At 42.7% G+C, this 12,410-nt stretch overlaps 2 protein-coding genes across 6 annotated transcripts in view; one reads left to right on the forward strand and one right to left on the reverse strand.

The window, feature by feature from the left end:
- LOC116966472 (calcium-binding mitochondrial carrier protein SCaMC-2-like) overlaps window positions 1–7,077 on the forward strand; it is a 31,958-nt gene extending 24,881 nt beyond the window's left edge. For 3 of the 4 annotated variants that reach the window (XM_033012747.1, XM_033012748.1, XM_033012746.1), the window contains 2 exons: window positions 464–1,523; window positions 6,877–7,077. The gene's annotated coding sequence lies outside the window, so the exon portion shown is untranslated. Of the gene's footprint in view, window positions 1–463; window positions 1,524–5,364; window positions 5,427–6,876 lie in introns of all 4 variants that reach the window. The other variant, XM_033012749.1, reaches the window with a different exon arrangement.
- The window catches only part of cdh23 (cadherin related 23), a 556,325-nt gene continuing 544,397 nt past the window's right edge, over window positions 483–12,410 (reverse strand). For both annotated transcript variants that reach the window (XM_033012745.1, XM_033012744.1), the window contains 9 exons: window positions 12,241–12,338; window positions 10,134–10,254; window positions 8,280–8,359; window positions 7,242–7,282; window positions 5,586–5,646; window positions 4,354–4,483; window positions 3,136–3,258; window positions 2,561–2,671; window positions 483–1,513 (listed from right to left, as the gene is read on the reverse strand). In XM_033012745.1, the coding sequence (XP_032868636.1) occupies window positions 1,190–1,513; window positions 2,561–2,671; window positions 3,136–3,258; window positions 4,354–4,483; window positions 5,586–5,646; window positions 7,242–7,282; window positions 8,280–8,359; window positions 10,134–10,254; window positions 12,241–12,338 (1,089 nt within the window). In that variant the 3' untranslated portion in view covers window positions 483–1,189. The remainder of the gene's footprint in view (window positions 1,514–2,560; window positions 2,672–3,135; window positions 3,259–4,353; window positions 4,484–5,585; window positions 5,647–7,241; window positions 7,283–8,279; window positions 8,360–10,133; window positions 10,255–12,240; window positions 12,339–12,410) is intronic.

Here is a 12,410-nt window from a genome sequence, read left to right on the forward strand (position 1 = left end):
AGAATATTGTATAGACAGGGTTTTCAGTATAATGTAATCTCCTTGACGTCACCCATCTTAATTTTCAGAGAAGCCATTGTTTACTTTATCGGTAGAATCTTGCATAAGTGGAAGTTTATATTGGAACTGGCTGGACCTATGCAATTGTGGATCAGTTAAAGGCAGCATTGACCCTCGACATATTGCTGTTTATAATGTATTGGGAATGCATCAATGCAATTAATGGTCCTGCCTTTAACTCTCCACTTACATCCAACCATCCAACCTTGCTCGGATTAAACTCCGTCTGCCATAGATCCCGCTGTATTCTTTGTCAGCCTTTTAAAGAAGGCATCTGTATTTATGCAGTTTACAAAAAAAAACTTGAGTGGAGTTGAAAATGTGGCCCTGTGGGATTTAAGGTGTGGATTGGCCACTATTGAGTATCCCATGTTCTGTGAAGCAACAAATTGTTTTATTTCAGATGTGGGCATCACTGCTCAGGTGAGTGTGCTTTATTTTGTTGCTGTGAGGAAGTTGGAGTTTGATACAACTCCAGCCACTTTGAAGAGAAGAACTAACCATACCGCTGGAACCAGGCCAGGTAAGGGTCTCGGCCTTTTGGAGCACAACAGTTTGTTGATCACCTTTATTTTATTTCCAGTTTTTCTTTGCACGCTGCATGTTAGAACAGCTTGCTTAATAGTCAGATTTACACTGGCAAGTGAGATTTCTAGTGGACATCCTCCCCCCCCCCCCCCCCACATTCCCCAAAACACTTAAAACTCCCCCTCAGAGCTTGCTGAGAAATTCAACTATTTTTCTTTTAAAATTGGATGTTGCTCCTTGTGTCCTTATTGACCAAGTTGAGCCATTGAAATTAAAACTACAAATGGGGGTGGGAGAACAGGTTTTCACACACGCGGGAACACACGCACATACACCACTTTGAGTTCAAGCTGATGGCATCTGGTTACACATGGTGGCCTCCACCAGACTGAATCATCTTGATGATTCTGTACGTCTTCAGGCTTTAATTTGCATCGGGCCGATATCTTTCTGGTAGCGGCAGTGTAGATTGTTTGTAGTAAACGTTCTTGTTGTACAGCTTCCCCTGACTGCAATAGCCACTGAATATTGCTGCTAGGCTTTAGCCCCAGTCTGTCACTTGTGGTAAAAGATTGGTGGGGATCACAGGCTGGCCCTGCTGTCAGAGTTCTGTGATTTCCAATGGGATGTCCCTCACCCTTTCTTTCATCTTGTGCAATGGGGTGGACTTTGCAGACTCAGTCCTGGTGTTTCTGTCTGTGTAGCTCCCACACTCTGTGTTCAGAGTCTCCAGGGATCGGACCAAGACTTTCTGGTCGTCCTCCGGCAAGCTGTTGAGGTCGGAGGCCAGCAATGTGCCGGTGCTGCCGTGGACCATGTGGATTCCATCCGGACCTTTCAACTCCACCGGGTGGCGATGCTTGAAGCGCAGGGTCCCTCGGCTGGGGGGCTTCTCGTCCTCGTCCTCCATGTCGCTGGGGATCAGCTGGAAGAAGGTAAGGAAATAATGCCATTAGAGTCTAATACAGATGCTTAAAGGAGTGGGACTGAGAAACCAACCATTCCTACACAACTGTACCAAAGATAGACACAATATGCTACAGTAATTCAGCGGGTCAGGCAGCATCTCTGGAGCAGTTTGAAGAAGGGTCCCGACCCAAAACATCACCCATCCTTCTTCTCCAGAGATGCTGCCTGATCCGCTGAGTTACTCTAGCACTTTGTGTCTATCTCTGGAGAAAATGGATGTGATGTTTCGGGTCGGTATCCTTCTTCAGACTGATTGTAGTAGGGAGAAAACTGGCAGTGAGAGAAAGTAGGATAAATCGGGGCCAGCAACAGATGATCTCAGACAAGGAGGTTCCACAAAGCAAGTTTTTGACTCCAACACTAAGCTCGATCCACAGGATATCCATGTGTACTCAGTACACTCATGGTAGGCTTTTTGATTTTGGAAAGAATGAGGAGGGAATTTGCAGGGAAACCATCTCTGACTCGACAAAAACGTATTAAAAACATGGAATAAGGTTACTTCTTAATTTGAAAATGAAGGCGGTTATGGTAAGTTTGTATTGAACTTGATTCCAGTAAACTTCTTTTCTTAATATTAGTGAGAAAGATAGTGAATTTCACATGTAGGGCAGTTTACAGAGGCCAATAACCTGCATGCCTTTGGGATGTGGGAGGAGACAGGAGTACCCAGAGGAAACTCACACGGTCATGCAGAACGTGCAAACTCCATACAGACGGCACCCAAGGTCAGGATGGATCCCGTGTCTGAGGCAGCTCCAACACTGTGTTGCCCCTTGATGGTTTTGTTTTCAGCATAACAATTATGCATTAAACCAGAGATAGCTGCAGGTTCACAATACAACCTGGGGTGAGGGGGAAATAGCTGTCAATTAGTTCCTTCACCGTTCCCTTCTCAAACTCATTATGATCACACCGGAAGAGATGCACAACACTCCCAGCCTTCAAAAGTGACAAGCCACACTTCACACTGCAAACTTGGCTGGTTCCACACCATGTGTACCTCCAGCACAGACGACTGATCCCCACTGGTGGTAGATTTGTAAGCCAGCCGAGCCGCAAACAGTTTCTTCAGCCGCAGGTAGTCGTCCAGAACCACCTTCAAGAGGGAGCCCTTGAGGTAATGCACAACAGGGTAAAACACAGAGCTGGGAGACTGGCTACAGCCTCCATTGCAGATCTATGTTTTCAGATCTCCTGAACTCTTTAACACCACAAACATCAAAGCATTTAAAAGGATTAAACCATAGCTTTAAAATAATCTGAGAATTTAATAGATATATAGGTAAGAGTTTGTTCCTTTAAAAGATCATTCAATTCACTTTTGCAACTTATTGAAGCTGTTTCTGCCATATTTTGCATGGTCATTACATGTTTCAAAGTTACGTATACTTTCACTGCTATCAGGTCTGACCCTGGACACTTTCTCCTCACTTTGGAATCAAATTATTGCTTACATTTCCAAACTTTTCCTCAAATCTGCAACCCTCTGATCCTTCTGCTCCCCAAGTTGTGTTCCTAAGTGCACTGTAACATTTTTGAATTCTTACAATTCCAATGCAAGGGAAAAAGCTGTACCTTTATTGGGCCCTCCCGCATGATCTGCCCTAGTTTGGCGATGCTGTCGTACTCCTGTATGGCTGCACGTAAGTATCGATCATCCTCCGGCTTAGATGCGGGAGGTTCACGTCCAAATGTTCCCTGTAAAAGAAAACAATGAGGTTTGGTTTAGTTATACAGTGTGGAAACAGCCCCACTGAGTCCTTGCAGACCAGTGTACACTAGCTCTATACTCACCATGTACAATTTACAGAGGCCAAACTATCTTTGATCGAACTTTACTGGCTTTACCTCGCACTAAACGTTATTCCCTTATCATGACGGGTTAGCACGTAACCAAAACCTTTCACTGTACCTCGGTACAATAAACAAAACTGAAACTGGATTGGGAGAACGTGCAAACTCCGCACAGGCAGTACCTGTAGTCACGATGGAATCCGAGTCTCTGGCGCTGTAAGGTAGCAACACTCACTCCCACTGTGCTGCCCTGGACTTGATGTTCTGACACACACAGTGCTTTGACTGTGAACATCAAGCACTTATCGGACGTAACATTCCATACAGAACCCCAGCTATTCCAATACCCTTCAGTTATTGGTCTCTGTGGATTTACTGTGCAAACCCACACAACACCAACTCAGCTTTGATGCTGCTGCAAGCAAGTCTTTCCTTGTACCAGCACCAAACTGTACAGTAAACCTTACTTGAGTCTTCTACAGAGAGGTCGCAAGCTTAAGGTAGAAACTACAGGCTCTCTCCTGCTCTCCGTATTTACAATGGAGAATAATATTGAAATGTAGTCGATGCCTATATCCTCATGATTCCACCAAAGAAAATATCTTCTTTTACCAAGGTTCTCTACATGATGCCAGCACTTCTAGGTAAGAAGCACTTGGGATGCTATTAACTAGAGCCTTGTCCCCTTGAATTAGCTTATTTTAACTATGGAAAAGAAAGGCAAAATTCAATTTTAAACATTTTTTCCAACTAAATCCTGGATAGAGTTTGTTTGTCATGCCTTCCACATTATAGACTTTTTAGAAAAACAAAGGATCAAATTTTTAAGTGAAATTCTGAACTGTCAGCTAAAGTGGCTACACTGCCGTAAACAAGTGTCTAGCTACTTGCTTCACTAAGTTTGTTTTGGTTGTTGGTCAATGTGTTAAACAAGGCGTCAGTCTACAGCTGGGCTGATGGATAGCGAAAGATATGCCAGTGAAAGAGAGAGAAACGTACATGGGTCCTGGCTGGGCTGTTCCAAAGATCCGTGATATCGCTGAGGTTCTCGGGCAGGTCATCCTCGTGATCAGCCTGAGCCGCTAGCTCCAGGTTCCTGCAGAAAGGATCAAGCCAAACGGGGTTTGCCCTGCAACGAGACATTATATCACTTAATCGTTTTGGCTAACAAGAATCCATCTCTATTAAAATTAATTTAATTGGCCAAGTATCAAATATTTGCGGAGAGAGGTTGCAAAATTCAACCAAATTTCCATCCAGGAATGTGGAAGAGAAAGCAATGAATGCAAAATACTGTGCCTACTAGGAAATCAAACTGGATTTATTTACAATAGACAAGTTGGGCAGCAACTGTGAGGACAGAAAACAAGTTAATCAGAACATGGATATGGACAGCCCAACAATAGCTGGATGGGGAGAAGAGGCATATCTCTACTTGAGGTGTGGTCTCACTGAGGCTCTAGCCAGAGGGGTCTAGATCTGATAATATTAACTGCCAATGATGGAGTGATTTCCTGCATCCACACTATTTTACACTCAAGATACACACCAAATGCTGGAGTAACTCAGCGGGACAGAGTAGCATCTCTGGGTAGAAGGAATGGGTAGCATTTTGTGTCGAGACCCTTCTTCTCATATAGTTCACTGCACTCTCTCACTGGCACACCTTTCACTATCCATCACCCCACTCTCTCTCCTTTGTCGGCACCATGCTAATTCAGTTGCTACCCTTCTTTAATGCACACATCAGTTACAGAAGTATTGAGACAATCATACGGGGATAGGGAGGGAAAAGTTAATTTGCAAAACATGGGTGGAAGTTTCAAGATTCAGCTCCCCACCTGTCTTTCCCTCCTTTATTACATACTTCAAAGCTTTGACTTGGCTTTTGGTAACCTCACTTGGCCAGGTGTTACATTTTAGTGAGTAGCACAGAATGCTTTTGGATTTTGCTAAGGTGGGCAGAATTACTTGGGTTACTTCAGAAGAAGCTTTCTTTCAAACTCCTAGGGTTCTCATGATGATACCAGTAATCTTGTTAGGTATGGTCAACAGATGAAGAAAATTGTCAGGTAGGAAAAATACAAATGGTCCACTGAATATCTTATAAACTGGGAGAGGGACAAACAGCTGCTCTTCAAGTGTTACTCAAATAAACTCTGCACCGACAACGTTAACCTCTCAATACTGACACAGTATGTGGAACCTTGTTGATCCTTCACTGGACTTACCCTTCAAATGAATACTTGTTGGTGTTTGGCATGTCCAATATGTCCATAAACCCTTGATTACCTGCATAGGCAAACACAGGCAAAGTTTCAGAATGGATTTCAAAGTGCAAGTCCTACATTCTTGATTTGACACCTTCAAGTTCTGGGGTACGAGCGGAAAATGGAGAGCAACAGAAAAATGACTTGACAGGACAGAGAAATTGTAGAGATACTATCAGATTAAGTAGTGAACAGTTCACCGAAGAAACCATGTAATATTGGTAATCGGGGAGAGGACAGGAATCAGGGAAAATTGTGGCACAAAGGAGTTAATATACTAATTAATGGAGAGCTGTCCAACCGATTCCCATCTTACTGCTCTAAATGTATTAAAGTGGAGAGTGCCACAAACTGCAGTGAAGCAAATCACCAGGTCATCTATCCCTTAACTTCCACAATTACTACACAAACAATGGCTTTAAATTGGAGCGTCATTTTCATAGTATTTCTCGCTGAAGGATAGAACCATGGAATGCATGGCACATTTGACTACGCTTGAGACCAGAATGGAACAATGTCTCTTTAATGCCACAAACTCTTAATGGTAAACATTGGACATAGTCTGGGCAGGGGTGTTGTTTGGCCTTTGCATCTTATTCTTAGCTTCGTACCTGATTGTGAGGTAATTAAAACCCTGCAAAGAATGTGGGGAGAATTTGAATGGATTCTCTGGTAGTACAAGTGGACAACTTGCAATCATTTGATAAAAATGTGATGCAGGTTTGCACAAAGCAAGGTCCGAGAGACAACACTGCATGGATAATCAGGTCATCCTGGTGGAAAAACATTAGCCAACCTACCTGGTAAACCACTGCTGCTCAAATAGAACATCTATCAGAGGGAAACTGTCAGACAGAACAGTTAAGCATCTAACTGGCTCACTGTAATGTAAGGGTTAAAAAAGACTTTTCAGCGGAAAGGTTGTCTGCTAACAGCCTCCATATTGAGCGAGCAAGCTCACTTAGAAAAACAATTGGGTTCTCAGAAAAATAATTAGACTTACTTGGAAGATCTGATCAATCTTGAGCCCTCGCAGTTGCAGGGGCAAGATAAGTCAAACTTTTCTACTCAGAGATTTCTAACTCCAACTCAGCTCTGAATGTAACAAATAATCCCTGTTGCCATCACTAAGGAGGTTACTAGTTTTAAAAAACCACATAGTCGACTGTTCCTTGTAGATTAGACAAGAAGCGTGAGTGTATTCAATATGTAAGTGCCTGTGCGAGTGTGCTCACTGGACTTTTCTCCTCAGACTGGGATCCACAATGGTGCCAGGACCCTTGAGTTCTCCAGACCAGCCATTGCAAGCCGGAGATTCCACTGGACTGAAGGACGTGAGGCTCGTATCAGTGAAGAATTGACGAACAGAGGGCTGAGAGACTTACAGCTTATTTAATCTATTAATCATTTAACTGTTTTTCGTTATACTCTAATACACATGGTTTCTTCGTAACCTTGAAGTGTTCTTTGTCAATCACTGATTGGACTCCTTGCATCATTACACTTACATGCTCAATCTACCGTAGCCTATGAACCCTCATACTTCCAACTCGGGAATTGGCTATAGGCTAAGCTGATGTAAAGTGCTTTGGAAGACTTACCCTGTACATTACTTACCAGTGGAACCTGCTACAATGGCCTTCAACTTTCTTTTGTGCCTATTGACAATGAACAGAGAGATGCTTTCATTATTTGGAGCCAGCTGCATCGTATTTTGAAGGGAGGACACATGTACTGGGGAGATCTAAGGAAATACTGACCCCTAACATAAAGAAGAGCTATTGAGATACACAGAGATGGTGAATACACACAGTCTTTTTCCCTGGCTTTGTGCATCAAGAAATAGATGGACACCAAATGCTGCAACTCAGCAGGTTAGGCAGCATCTGTCCCGCTGAGTTACTCCAGCATTTTGTTTCTACTGTTTAAACCAACATCTGCAGTTCCTTCCCACACAAAAAATAGATGGAATTGGTTTGAGGTGAGGCGAAAGATTTAAAAGGGACAACTTTTTCACACAGTGGATGGTACCCATTTGAAACTAACTTTAAAAGGAAGTGATTTGGGACAGGAACAATAATAACATAAAATAAAATACATTTTGATAAGTACATGGGTAGAAAAGAAGGTAGACAAAAGTGCTGACCTTCTCACTGTACCTCAATACACATGACGGGGTGGGAGATTGCAACCTTCACGTGGTCCGCCCTGTTTCGACTAATGCAATCAACTCGACGTGCACAAATGGAAGATCAAATAGAACAAGTTGTCCAACAACTTTAGACTGTGCACGCCACACGAAAGAAGAAGATACACATGACAATAATAAAATTAATTAAACTATAAACTAAACCAAACATCTTCCTGGTTGGTCACGGAGCTTTTCAGAAGTGCCCCCACACTTCTAACATTCCACATCAGAAACATGAATGATCCTGCAGTGTATTTCGAGCAAAAAGTGCTGGAGTAACTCAGCGGGCCGGGCAGCATCTGTGGTGATGCCTTTAGAGATACCGCCTGACCCCGCTGAGTTACTCCAGCACTTTGTGTTTTTCTCAAGATTCCAGCATCTGCAGTTCCTTGTGACTGCAGTTTCTTTTGTTCATTATTACGTTTGAGATCTTGTACAATGTAAATATCAACCAAGGCACTTACACTGTTCTGTAATACCAATTCATAAAGATGAACAGCATGGTAGCCAGGAACAGCAACACTGCAAGAATGATTATTGCCATCTGCAAAAGGGAAGAAAGATGACATAGCACTTCGAAAGATTCTAGCCAATGCATTAGTTTATCATGCAGTTATTTTTTTGTTATTTAGATTTGTACAACAATTATTAGATTCATTGTAGATAAATGATTCCACAAATGATATTTGTGGACTTCCCTGTCACGGAGGGCAGTGGAGACCAAGTCACTGAATGGATTTAAGAGAGAGTTAGATAGAGCTCTAGGGACTAGTGGAATCAAGGGATATGGGGAGAAGGCAGGCACGGGTTATTGATAGGGGACGATCAGCCATGATCACAATGAATGGTGGTGCTAGCACGAAGGGCCGAATGGCCTCCTCCTCCACCTATGTTTTATGTTTCTATTCCTATGATTTATCTGCATCAAAATTGCATAAAAATAGCAAAAAGCGCATGTTACACCTCAGTTTTTTGTTCATCCAGTCAGACTAAGGTTTTTAACCTATTTTCATTTACTGTCCAAGTGAGTTTTAACTGGGAGATTTTCCACTGAATGATGGTGACAGCAATTACTGGAACTTTCCAGCTGTCAAAGGTAGACAGAAGATTCTCCTATTGAATCTCATCTGATATGTAATAAAATGGTTGGACAAACAGACACTGGGACAGTTGACACAGTAAATCACATCATAATGTCAGAGAGAAGTGTCCAGTACTGAAACAAGGCAACTTTACTTCACTAGTCTCTGTTTCATCTTTCAGTTTCAGTTTAACTTTCCGTTCCTTTCTCCCTTTAACTTGTTCTTAAATTCATCCGTGCTTAAGTAAACCAAATTTTCTGCAAAACCTAAGAATATGAGAAATGCTGGCAGAGGTAGAATATATACTACCTTGATCATGGCTAATCAAATTTGTGACTTCAGCTAATGTTTCCTGTGTCATTTCCATGATCACTGGTGTATCTATCATCTAAATCTTTGTCTTAGATACTTTCAATGCTTTTCTGTATCCCTGAGGTTGAGAATTGCAAATATTCACAACTCTGAGAAAAATATATCACTCATAAGGTCATGAGTGATAGCAGAATTAGGTCATTCATCATGGCTGATCTATCTCTCCCCATAACCACTGACTCGTGTACAAATCAAGAATCTATCTATCTCTGTCTTACAAATATTCATTGACTAGGCATCCACAGCCTTCTGTGGCAAAAAATTCCAGATTCATCACCCTCTGAATAAAGAAATTCCTCCGCATCTCCTCCCAAAAGGAACGTCCTTTAATTTTTAGGCCATGTCCTCTAGTCTCAGACTCTCCCACTAGTGGAAACATCCACTCCATCCAAGCCTTTCACTATTCGGTAAGTTTCAATGAGGTCCTCATATGTTAACGCTCATCATATGTTAACCCACTCATTCCTGGGATCATTTTGGTAAACCTCCTCTGGACCCTCTCCAGAGCCAGCACATCCTTCCTCAGATATGGGGAGCAGAAATGGCTCACACAATTCACCACAGTCTTAAAATGTACGACCCCTCACTCCATGAACCAACGCAGTAAACGATTGCTGCTCTGCCCCATAGACAAAGAATATTACAGGTAGGATCAAAGTTGTACACCTCTGCAGTGGGACATCCCCACTGCCGTGCAATTAGGGCCTCTCAGCTATGATAACTTAAAGAAAAATAATTATCATCATGGGCAAAATAAATATTGACATTTCTGTGGTGTAAATGTGGAGACAGGCTAGTTGTCTGTAGTCGCCTAAAAAATAGCCTACGTGGGACAAGCCCTTAAGCCAGCCAATGATGCATTACCTGCAGGGATGTCATATCATGAGCTGCTCTGACAGTCACAGCGGGCTGGACATCGAGGACATTGTAATTCCGGAACAGATTCCTTAGTTGTTCCTTATTTTCGTCAATCATTTGTATTACTCTGCAACGGAAGAGTACGGTGAGCTTGGTAAAAGTGGACAATGAAACGGAATAAGCATTCTCAGTTTCCCTGTGCAAGTCCATGAGATGCAACATTAGTAACGTGCAAAATCCATATTAGATTAGATTAGATTATTTAATGACCACACAGTCAAGCTGGTGGAATTCAGGTTCAGTACAGGATGTTACAAGGTAGGCTGATTCCCGTCAAACATAACATAAAACACAACATCATACAATATATAGTACATGCATGGGGAGGATATGTGCTGTTATCATAGTGTGTTCAGAATTCGGATTGCGTGTGGGTAAAAACTGTTTGTAAATCGAGATGTCTTGGCGGACAGTGAGCTGTAGCGCCTTCCTGATGGCAGCAGGTGGAAGATGTGGTGAGCTGGGTGGGAGGGATCAGAGATGATTTTCTTCACCCTTGACACAGACCGTTTGTGATGGAGTGATTCTATTGATCGAAGGGGAGTGCTGATGATTTTGGATGCTTTGTTAACTATGCGTTGTAATTTATTACGGGAGTGAGTGTCTAAACTGCTGAACCAGACTGTAATTGATGAAGTGAGCATGCTTTGGATGATGGCTGTGTAGAATTGATTAGGAGGTGTTTCCTTACTCTAAACTTCTTGAGCTGGCGGAGGAAGAAGAGTCTTTGGTTGGCTTTTTTGTAGATGTGATTTGAATTGATTTTCCATTTGAGGTTATTGCTTATGTGAGTGCCAAGAAATTTGTATGAGTCAGTGGTGGATATGGGTTCGCCTGAGATGAGTAGGGGGGTCTTGGGTTGTGCCTTACGTCTGAAATCAATGATGAGTTCGTGTGTTTTTGATGTGTTGAGTAAGAGGTTATTATCTGTGCACCAAGTGACTGCTTTGTGTGTTTGAGTGCGGTATTCTGTTTCATTATTGTTCGAGATGAGACCTATGATGGTTGTGTCATCTGCGTATTTATAAATTTTAACTGAACTATGCTGGGATGTGAATTGGTTTGTGTAGAGTGAGAATAACCAGGGAGACAAGACGCAGGGGGTGAGATATTGTGTTATGTATCTTCACCCTCTGTTGTCTGTTCCAAAGGAAGCTGTAGATCCAGTGACAGATGCAGGGGTCGATGTTCATGTCCGTTAATTTATGGAAGAGTTTAACCGGGTTGATGGAGTTAAATGCCGAACTGAAGTCCATGAACAGGATGCGGGCGTACGTGTTGGCGGTTTCCAGGTGTTGCAGAGTGTGATGAATGGCCAGATTGACTGTGTCTTCCACTGACCTATTGGCTCTGTATGCGAATTGGTGTGGGTCCAAATTGGAGGAAGTGCTGGTTTTGAGGTGAGCAAGAATAATGCGCTCGAATGACTTCATGGCCACAGATGTAAGGGCAATCCCCCCATTCCCCACATAATGTGCCTATTCAAAAGTCTCTTAAGTTGGATGAATTAAATTCCCCAACTGCTGAGGAGGATCTCCAGAGCAGCACAGAATCGAGGTCTCCAGAAGTGACTAAACCACTGTGCTATAACCATTGTACTCTTATTCCCCAATGTAGTACAAAACGTAGATTTTTTTCACTACATTAAAAGTGCTATGCAAATGCAAACCAAAGAATGCAGATGCTGGAAACATAAAATCCAAACAGAAAATGCTGTAAAAGTACTGGGTGGGTTGAAGGAGTCTTCAGTTTCCGCGCTGTATCTCTAAAGTCTACATATACAATTAATGCAGCGCGTGTGGGTGGTATAATTGATGGGGATATGGGAAGAACAGGTCACGGAGAAAATCAGTGAGCTGGCATTGACTCAATGGGCCAAACGGCTTGCCACATTGTAAGGAATTATGGAAATTCCGTCAAATCTCAGTTAAGAGGGATTTTTCCTGCATGGTACACACAGTAAACATTGGGAGCTATCAGGGCCAGAGGGGATTGGGACAAGTTTTGACACTTTACAGCAGTGGAAAAGACTGACGTCTAGTTGTGGACTCACCGCTCGACATCCAAGATGCGGTTGGATTCCTTGTGCACCACATGGATCAGCACATCGGTCTGGGCAAAATTCACCCGGCCCTTTTGGTCGACGTGAAACTATAAATACAAACAAGCAGCAGTTCAGCGATGGAGAATTGCCACGTGATTTACACATCAGCTATAGGAGAG

This window comes from Amblyraja radiata, chromosome 37, assembly GCF_010909765.2.
Source record: "Amblyraja radiata isolate CabotCenter1 chromosome 37, sAmbRad1.1.pri, whole genome shotgun sequence".
Classification (NCBI taxonomy): domain Eukaryota; kingdom Metazoa; phylum Chordata; class Chondrichthyes; order Rajiformes; family Rajidae; genus Amblyraja; species Amblyraja radiata.